The sequence below is a fragment of the Berghia stephanieae genome, chromosome 3 (genome assembly GCF_034508935.2).
Source record: "Berghia stephanieae isolate SIO BIC M18660-M18661 chromosome 3, UCSD_Bste_1.3, whole genome shotgun sequence".
NCBI classification, from domain to species: Eukaryota; Metazoa; Mollusca; class Gastropoda; order Nudibranchia; family Aeolidiidae; genus Berghia; species Berghia stephanieae.
Genome location: NC_088362.1, coordinates 55,510,068 through 55,520,901, shown reverse-complemented (window position 1 = coordinate 55,520,901; position 10,834 = coordinate 55,510,068). Strand labels below are relative to the sequence as shown.

Here is a 10,834-nt window from a genome sequence, read left to right as displayed (position 1 = left end):
ATTCGGATAATAATTTGTTATATTCATTTATTTATGCATTCAATAAATCGTTTTAGACATATGATAAATAACTCATGGAAATATTATATAAACACACAAGCAGTTACATCAATGTAGTTCAGACATCAGAAATAAATTAAGACTTATATTATTATAGGCAATTTGCCATTTATTGTGAAATAGTAATCATTTATATTTTAAAAAGCTGAATACTGTTATAGATAAGGCAACACGATATGAATCACACACTGATTTATAATCAACAAATTATATAATTTAGGCAAAACATTAACACTGACTTACAATTATTGAAGTGTAAAAAGTTATATTCCAGTTCGGTTTCCTCAAACACGGTTTACTCGAATTCTTTTGAAGGTCCCAAGTTTTCCCCTTATTATATTTGAACACGGTTTCGAGGAAACCGTGCGCGAATGTTCATACATAATATATTATATACGACATATGTATGACCTATGACATAGGGCATATAACATATATTTAATAATAAAGATATTTAAGAGGGTTCAATTTTCTTCACTAAAAAAAAAAATAAAAAGTTAAACATATTTTGAACCTCCCCACCCCCCCCCCCCCCAAAAAAAAAAAAAAAAAAAAAAAACAACAACCAAAAACAAAAACAAAAAAAAAAAAGAACAAACAACCGAAAACAAACAAACAAACAATATAATAACATAATTTACTTTTTGATTTCTTATTTTTATGTTCTCTGAGAATAAAAAAATGAAGAGTTTGATCGATGACACATGTGTGTAGCTCTAACAAATATTTGATAAGCCTTTGAGAGATTTCAAAACACAATCAAAATTTTAAACACACACACACAGATACATACACACACGCGCGCGCACACACACACACACACACACACACACACACAATATTCACAAAATCTAGCCAAACAAGAACAGCAAAATAAATACCATGAAAATATACCCCCCCCCCCCATCCCACCCCCAAGTTATCATATGACTAGTTTGTTGTTGTTGTTGTTCTTGTTCTTCTTCTTGTTCTTCTTCTTATTCTTGTTCTTGTTCTTCTTCTTCTTCTTCTTCTTCTTCTTCTTCTTCTTCTTCTTCTTCTTCTTCTTCTTCTTCTTCTTCTTCTCCTCCTCGCCCCTCACCCTCCTCCTCCTCCTCCTCCTCCTCCTCCTCCTCCTTCAATCCCCCTCCTCCTTACTCTTCCTTTCCTCCTTCCGCTCCTTTTGCTTCTTATTCTCCTCTTCCTTGCCTTCCTGGTTATTTTTTTTCCTCATTCTTTCTCCACTTGTTTCTCCTCCACTTCCTCCCCCTTCTCTATCTTCACCCCTTTGGGCAAAAATATTTACTCTCGCTGAATTGGTGTTAAAAATGTTTCGTCTTTTACCGAGCTAAATTTTAGCAGTTAAATTCTACAGGAACACCAACAAATATTTTAAGTTTACTGTACAAATAGACATTCGATGGCCTGGTCTATTTGGTATCTTTACTCTTGTTATAATAAGATGAATCGCCATTTCGTCAGTCTGTAGGAGAAAATGTAGAAAAAGAACAGAGAAGATTGTAATTATTTAATAACAACGAAAAAAAAACCCTCAATTATATAAAGCCAATTTTCAGTTATTATCACAACTAAATGAAAGTGGAGAGAGGAGGAGGAGAGGAGAGGAGAGGAGGAGGAGGAGAGAGAAGAGAAGAAGAGAAGAAGAAGAAGAAGAAGAAAGAAGAAAGAAGAAGAAGAAGAAGAGAAGAAGAAGAAGAAGAAGAAGAGAGAGGGAGAGAGAAGAAGAAGAGGAGGAGGAAGAGAAGAAAAGAAGAGGGGAGAAGAAAAGAGAAGGAAGGAGAAGAAGAAGAAGAAGTAAGAGAAGAAGAAGAAGAAGAAGAAGAAGAAGAAGAAGAAGAAGAAGAAGAAGAAGAAGATTTTTTTACTACTACTACTACTACTACTACTACTACTACTACTACTACTACTACTACTACTACTACTACTACTACTACTACTACTACTACTACTTTATTATTTATTAATATCAACAATGTCTAGACAAATGATGAACAATGGTATCAATAAAACGCAGGCTGGGTTGTTAAAATTTCATTTTTACCATACCCGTGGCATCCACGTGTCTCAACTAAAATGGGAATTACCAAACATTTGTGTATCATACTACGTCACTGATCGGATATTAGACCTATATAAATTTGATAGCCAGATGTTATTACGTCAATGGTATTTCAGATGTTCCTCTTCTTCTTCTTCTTCTTCTTCTTCTTCTTCTTCTTCTTCTTCTTCTTCTTCTTCTTCTTCTTCTTCTTCTTCTTCTTCTTCTTCTTCTTCTTCTTCTTCTTCTTCTTCTTCTTCTTCTTCTCTCTTCCCTCCTCTCCCTCTCTCTCTCTCTCTCTTACTTACTTACTTACTTCTTCTACTACTACTTACTACTACTACTTACTTACTTACTCTTACTATACTCTACTACTACTACTACTACTCTCTACTACTACTCTATCTCTACTTCTACTATACTTACTACTACTTACTTCTTACTTACTACTACTACTACTCTACTACTACTACTCTTCTTACTACTATCTTCTATACTTATCTTCTCTCATCTTCACTTTCTAATCTCTACTCTTCTTACTTACTATCTTCTTCTCTTACTCTATCTACTTACTACTACTACTTACTACTTACTTACTACTACTACTACTTACTATACTATCTATACTTACTTACTACTTACTATCTTTATCTACTACTAATACTATACTACTACTATACTATACTTACTATCTTACTACTACTACTTACTTCTACTACTACATCTACTTACTCTTACTACTATCTACTACTACTTTCTATTCTACTACTTACTACTTTACTACTTTACTACTACTACTCTTACTCTCTACTACTACTACCTACTACTACTCACTACTATTACTACTATACTACTACTACTACTACTACTACTATATACTACTACTACTACTACTACTACTACTACTACTACTACTCTACTATACTACTACTACTACTACTACATACTACTCTATACTACTACTACTACTATCTACTACTACTACTATACTATATCACTACTACTACATACTACTACTACTACTACTACTTACTACTACTACTCTACTACTCTACTACTATACTACTATACTACTATACTACTACTACTACTACTACTACTACTACTACTACTACTACTACTACTACTACTACTACTACTACTACTACTATACTTACTACTATACTAACTAATACTACTACTACTACTGTACTATAGCTACTACTATACTACTCTACTACTTATATACTTACTCTACTAAACTATACACTACTATGTGAATGGGTAATTAGTCATAACAATGAGAGGCGGAGACTATGTTGAGAAGTAGCATCCCCTCGACTAATGCAAGCTTTAATTTTAGTTATAATGTATGTCACTGATTCAATTTGTTTTAAAGTAATAAACAGAGTCCCATTACTTTTTGACTCATCCTCATTTTATGTCTTAAGCAAAATGATAATAATAATAATAATAATAATAATAATAATAAATAAATAATAATAATAATAATATAATAATAATAATAATAATAATAATAATAATAATAATAATAATAATAATAATAATAATAATAATAATAATAATAATAATAATAATGATAATAATAATAATAATAATAATAATAAATAATAATAATAATAATAATAATAATAATAATAATAATAATAATAATAATAATAATAAATATAATAATAATAATAATAATAATAATAATAATAATAATAATAATAATAATAATAATAATAATAATAATAATAATAACAATAAATTAATAAATAAAACATTAAATGAAAGAAAGAAAGTAAAGAGAGACGCCAAAAATAGATCAAAATATTTACCTGTCCAGAACCACAGATCAAAGTCGAAAAATTCATCCTCTTCTGTGGCAGTGACGTCGCCAGAAATATCGGAGTCTACTGGAGATGCTGACCCTCCTTCACTATGACATTTGTTGACGTTATGTCCAGACGGACTGTTGTATCTGTAGTCAACCCCTTCGAAAGCCGTTCTTCTGTCTTGAAAAGGGTTCTTCTGATGGTAGTAGCTACGGGGATGTTGGTATTGCTGATCTCGATGGTACGCTGACCCATCTGAAGGGCGCACGATATCAGAATTGATGTTATTGTTATTGTTGGTATCATTGTTCGTATTTCGAGTTCCGTTATTGTTATCGTGATAAAGTGAGATGTTTGGTCTGTAATAGCGAGAGTCATTAGAAGAATCCGTTCGTTCATTGTCGCTTGTAGGGATGTTGTTATTTATCGTGGGATATTGTTTAATCTCTTTAGGAAATCTCGTTTCAAAGCTACTGGTGTTTGTTTCACTGGTACCTCGTTGGGCATCGCCTTCATTCTCGTACGTTTCTTTTTTGATATTGCTTTCCTTGGTTATTTCTTTATTTTGTGATTGCTTACTTTTCCTTTCTTCAATCAAATCTTCTAGTTTTCGTATATATTCAATGGCAGAACGAAGAGTTTGAACTTTGCTTAATTTTTTAGCTTGACCTTTGGCACCTCTGCTTTGCACTGGCAAATGCTGACGAAGAGTTTGAAATGTAGTGTTTATGAGCTTCACTCGATTTCTTTCCCTTTCGTTCCTCTTGGCTACTGTCACGGGCACTGCTTTTGACAGACCAATGAAGTCGTTGTGATTGAAGTCAAGTCTACGTCGGCATTGTGGAAGGATATCGCGGAACAATCCGTTTTCCTTGGACGGGGACATGAACTGCTCTGCCGATGACCTAAGAGCTAGAGGATGAACAATGGGAGGGGAGTTTGCGTGGAGGGAATACATGCAAGAAGACCTGCTTTGAGGACTTCCGGGATAAGGGCTGTTAGAATATCCCTCTGCGGAGTCGTAGCTGCTTCTGCTGGCGGAGTAATCTAGATTCATTCTCATCTCAAGACACCTCGAATACTCAATATGAGGGTGGTCGTGATGATGGGGCGAAAGAGACATGCAAAGGTGACAGAAAGAAGAAAGCGGCTTGACTGGACTTCCCATATTATTTCATTGATAAACACTGTAACTGTTTTGTCAGGGATTACTTTTTCATTAACGCAAATAAAGTATCTATGACATTTCCTTTAAGACACTGTTTAAAGCGTTTAATTTATTCTATTCACTGAAGGATAGTCCAGGCCATTATGTCAATATTCATAATGCAAAGCAACAAAATCCACAAAAAATAAATATATCCTTTTACACAAAATTCAAGGCAAAGATGATAATTTTGTAAAATATATCCCAGGTAGTGATTTATCTCTTCTTTGAGATCTGAAAAAAAAGAAAGAAAAGGGTTGATGAATCACACAAATAAAGTTATAAATAAATAAATTAAAATGAGGTAAAGGATTAAAGCAAAGTGTTAAAGATCTATTCATACTTGTTGTCGATATCATTTAAAATGAGCTTTTATATAGCGCAATATCCACTAAACGTGCTCACAACACTTTACAAGGGGTCCTTACTCAACAGCAACGATTACACGTGGGACAAGACATGACGATGACGCCTATTAGGCATATTACATTTTTTCCGACAGATACAACGCTGTTAACGGCCAGATACTCATTATACACCCAAGTGCGGTGATTGAATATGACTAAAGTTTCCAAGTCTTTTCCAAGGACTCAGAGCGGGACTCATAGCATGAGATCACATATTTCTCTAATTTTCTTCGTATAGATCTGAAATAATCACTTGTAGTATATTGAATATTATCATCACTTCAAATAGCAACAATGGGATGGGGGGGGGGGGGGGTGATTAAAAGGAACTCCTGCACGTCCGCTTGTTTTATACAAAAATGAAGGAAAATAAATTGATATTAATCCTTTTCAATATACACGAGATGTTATCTTCCCTTACAGATAAATAATGAATAAATAAAGATAACATTTCCTTTACCATTCTCAGGAGAATATTGTTCAGGGTCTATCTGCGAGAAATGACCTCGCGAGGTCTCAGGTTTTAGAATTTTTGTCAAGATGAGGTTCATTTAAATCGATCGATATTTGAAGGACGTGTTTTCTGGCCAAGTTTTTAAATACAAGTTTTTTTTTCAGAGTACGACAGTTAACTGGTTATAAGGCCTTTACAAGGCCTCTTCTAAAGACTGAACATTGCATCGCTCAGGTCAGGACTCAAACCTAGAAAACTGAGTATTTCGACAATGGGACACAAAAAAAAAAAAAAAAAACATACAAGAAACGATTTATCCAGAAGTTGAACTGCAGAATCAACTCTTTTGTTATAGATAAATGATATAATCACTTATATCAGTTGAATGCATAATTTATCAAAGATTATGTCCCTTAGTTGTGTCCAACACAGCGGGGTACTATTAAGAGGATATCATACGGTGTTTAAAAACATTGGGGGGGGGGGGGGGGGGGGGGCTCGATGGTTTTGACTAGTGAATAAGTGAATAAGACTCACGAAAGCACACAATTTATAACAAACCACAACACAGAGATTACTAGTCCTGCATGGACATGTCTTTGTAACCATTGTTGTCCATCAATCAAGGGACTGAATATGGTAGATAATGCATTCACTCCATAGGGCACTTCCACGAATTCCTTGTTTTGAATGTGCTTCCTTGTGCTTTATGTATTCACCTTGCTTTCAAATAATCTAAATTTAGTTGAAATGGGGACTAAACTAACATTTTATAAAAAATTTGTATCTTTTTTAATAATAGGGGCCACGGTCGATCAATTGGTAGAGTACTCGCATTCCCACGCAAGGATACATATCGATCCAGTGTGTAGTCGATATTTTACCCCCTCTCCCCGCGCAACCAGGAGTGATTGGGTAGCTGGGTCTATTAGATCTGGTGGAAAGTGCATTAAGATGGATTGACGTCTCATCAAAAGGATAGCAAGCGATTGTTACTGTCTTTAAAACGCAACGGAGATCGAAATAAACTGTCTCAAATAATCGTATGGCCCTTTGTAATCATTTATTGTTCACTAATCAAGGGAGTGAATTTCGTAGATAATGCATTCACTCAACAGGACACTTCCACGAATTCCTTGTTTTGAATGAGCTTCCTAGTGCTTTATTTATTCACCTTGCGGCAATGTGGAACCAAATTCCTATTCGTATTACACAGGTCCTATATTAAGCATTCAATTTTTATTATTTTCGTTTCTTCACTTTTACAATAATCTTTCCATATAGGAGGTTTTAGTTCACAACCTTTTCGAGTGGAATAAATCTATAGATAGTATACGCTTGGCTAAGAAGCTCATAACATTGCCATCCGGAAGTATAACGGACCAACACACAAAACTGTGTGTATCCATGAACTTTTATAGTCTGGTTAATACACTATAGTGAGAATCACTCACAAACGCGGATGGCAAAATACAATGACAAAGGCTTGAGTGACGTACTATCTATATGGTGCCTTACCCCAGGACACACCTTCGGAACCACATTTTTGTTGTTGTTGTTGTTGTTGTTGTTGTTGTTGTTGTTGTAATCATTGCTCATTCAGTCTCTGAACTGCTTAACTCACGTATTTTGTTATTGTTGAGCTTTTATATAGCGCAATATCCACTAAACATGCTCAAAGCGCTTTACAAAGGGTCCCTGACCAACAGCAACACGAAACATAAATAACGAGAGATGACGCCTCTTAGGCGATAATACAATTTTTTCCCGACAGGAACAACACTGTTAACTGTCAGGTACTCATTTTACATCTGAGTACGGTGAGCAAATAAATGTGAGTAAAGAGTCTTCTCCGAGGACTCAACTATGCACCGAGCGAGGCTCGAAACCAGGACCTTCCGATCCGAAAGCGAGTGTCATACCACAAGACAACATAGCCGCACTGGTACAAGATGGCATGGTTATAAGTATCATTGTGGATTCATGATATCAAATTATTCAATGAATAAAGTAATACAGTAAAAGCAAGACGTTGTGAAACAACAGTAAGTCAACTGCATTTGAAAAGGGATGCACTCTCAGGTTCAATTCTCGTTTAAGACATGGTAATCTTTATCTTTTGACTCAAGAGTTTTCACGATTCTGTAACATGTCCTCATATCGCAGATGAGTTTTAGAATTAAAGTACCTGCTTTCAAATAGTCTAAATTTTGTTGAAAAGGGGGAAAATAACATTTTATAAAAATTTAGTATTTTTTTAATAATAGGGGCCATGATAGCTCAGTTGATAGAGTACTCGCTTCACGCGCAAGGATTGGTATCGATCCAGGGTGTAGTCGATATCTTAACCCCCCCCCCCTCCCCCTTGGGCACCGAGGAGTGATTGGGTAGCTGGGTCTATTAGATCTGGTGGAAAGTGCATTACGACAGACTAACGTCTTATTAAAAGGATAGCAAGCAAGTGTTACTGTCTTTAAAATACCATTTAGATCGAAATAAACTGTCTCAGTTAATCGTAGGGCTATGAAGGACTAGTTTTTTTAAAAATACAATACAATCGATGGCTATTTTCTATGTAACATTGCCGTTTTGGATATGAACCAGAGGAAAAATTACACACCCAGGTACACGAATTAAAGAAATAATTCAATTCACAGGTTTGAAATGTTAGATATTGAATTCCTGTAAATTCGTTATTTGATTTGTAGAGTTAAGAGATACAAGTACCAATAACTTTTAAATCAATAAGTCAATCAATCAATCAATCAACCAATCAATCAGTGAATTCCTACAGAACACAGTCATAATTTGTCCAAAATAGCTCAATCATAAAAGTCTATAAGCCGTTTTTAATTGAAAGAAAAGAAGAAGAAGAAGAAGAAGAAGAAGAAGAAGAAGAAGAAGAAGAAGAAGAAGAAGAAGAAGAAGAAGAAGAAGAAGAAGAAGAAGAAGAAGAAGAAGAAGAAGAAGAAGAAGAAGAAGAAGAGAAGAAGAAGAAGAAGAAGAAGAAGAAGAAGAAGAAGAAGAAGAAGAAGAAGAAGAAGAAGAAGAAGAAGAAGAAGAAGAAGAAGAAGAAAGAAGAAGAAGAAGAAGAAGAGGAAGAAGAAGAAGAAGAAGAAGAAGAAGAAGAAGAAGAAGAAGAAGAAGAAGAAGAAGAAGAAGAAGAAGAAGAAGAAGAAGAAGAAGAAGAAGAAGAAGAAGAAGAAGAGACAACGGCGGCGAAGAAAACATGACATCCATTCTTTTGACAAAGCAATTCTAATAGGAATTTCACAAACATTATCGATGTAATTACCCTGTATCACTCTATATATAGAAATGTTTAGTTACCACTCATAATAATAAAATGTTAGCCTTACACCGCTATCTGAACATAAAATCCGGTGGGTACAAATCTCAGTGGTCATCATACTTAATCCATCATCGATCTGAGTCGATAGAGATCACCAAAGTCACAGACTTCCAAGAGTGAGTAAAAATTATATTTCCTTACATACGGCTTGCCCACACTCACTGTCTTCCGTCGCTCAGCCAATCAAAATCCTGGTCTTGTGAGTGTATCAATCAAGCCTACCACTTGCATAACTGTAGAATCTCGACAATAAAGGCAACAGACTCTTTTGTATGGAAACTTCGTCACAGTCGGCATGTCATCACAAAAGAAGCGTGCATTACTTTTTTGTTGTCAAATCGCATGCACGTGCCTTCCGGGTCTTGTGTTCTTGCTTGGTGTTGTGGCTCTGAGACCGACCGACAGTCATCGTCATCGTCGAAGACAGTGAGGAAAGAATGGTTGGAGTTTAAGACTTGGAGCAGCAAGAGATGAGCGAGGCATGTTGTTGCCAAGATGGAGATGGAGATGGTGGTGGTAGTCGTCGTTGCTGTCGTCGTCGTCGTCGTCGTCGTCGTTGTCATCGTCGCTGTTGTCGTTGTTATTGTAAGACGGGTTGTTGGTTCTTGGATAATTTGATGGGTGGGGTGTTAATTAATAATGATTATCACCTCGGCGATGATAAAATTATGATGATTGGTAATGACTGGGCAAAATTATTTTTTGAATGAAAGGTACTACTATTACGGCTTAATTACTCTGAGGTCTTTTAAACATTGCGGTCGTCACGCTTGACAAATGATGGTGGTGGTGACTTTGAACCGATGTCATAATAATATTCAATTGGTTAAAAACAAGTTGATTTTAAACAAAGCTCATAATACCTAATGATGCAAGATGTTTTATTGTCGTGTTTGGTGGATATGGTTGCTGTTTTAACATACAGAACTGCCTACTTGAAATTTCAAAAATTCGTCGTTTCCGAGGGAAAAAAAAAAAGAAAAAAAAGAAAAAGTCACTTTAAATAGCTTTAAAAATAAATTATTTGCCATCAGCATGATCATTAATGCATCAAAATCATGAATATAGATTATAAAAAAACTAAACTTTCCTTTTCAACAAGATTTATTGAGTCAAAGTGTCGAATGCAGTTCTGTAGCTGGGGCCCACAAATTCGCATTTCTACGAATATTTCATAGTACAAGGGCTCCAGTGAAGATAGTGTCTGTTGAGAGAACTTACTTATTGAAGAGACATGTAAAATACAAAATACAAATATATTTAAAAAATGTTTTTTAAACACTTTCTTCATTAATGACGAGGAATGTTACTTCCTTGGAAAAGACTCTTTACTCACATTCCTTCACGGTACTCAGGTGTAAAACGAGTATCTGGCCGTTAACAGCGTTGTCTCTGTTGGAAAAAAATGTTATTATCGCCTACCAGGCGTCATGCTTCGTTATTTATGTTACGTGTTGCTGTTGGTTAAGGACCCTTTGTAAAGCGCTTTGAGCACGTTT

The 10,834-nt window shown here is 35.1% G+C and overlaps 1 protein-coding gene across 1 annotated transcript; it reads right to left on the bottom strand.

Moving 5' to 3' along the window:
* Window positions 1–1,115: 1,115 nt before the first annotated feature.
* On the bottom strand, window positions 1,116–9,760 carry LOC144969592 (uncharacterized). Its single transcript, XM_078908738.1, has 3 exons — window positions 9,343–9,760; window positions 3,919–5,356; window positions 1,116–1,522 (listed from the first exon to the last, which is right to left on the bottom strand). Exons 2-3 carry the CDS (start codon window positions 5,081–5,083, stop codon window positions 1,518–1,520), a joined length of 1,170 nt encoding a protein of 389 aa, XP_078764864.1. The 5' UTR covers window positions 5,084–5,356; window positions 9,343–9,760; the 3' UTR covers window positions 1,116–1,517.
* Between the last annotated feature and the right edge of the window lie 1,074 nt (window positions 9,761–10,834).

Coding starts and splice junctions, on each gene's coding strand:
- LOC144969592 (XM_078908738.1), bottom strand. CDS start 5,083: ATGGGAAGTCCAGTCAAGCCGCTTTCTTCTTTCTGTCACCTTTGCATG.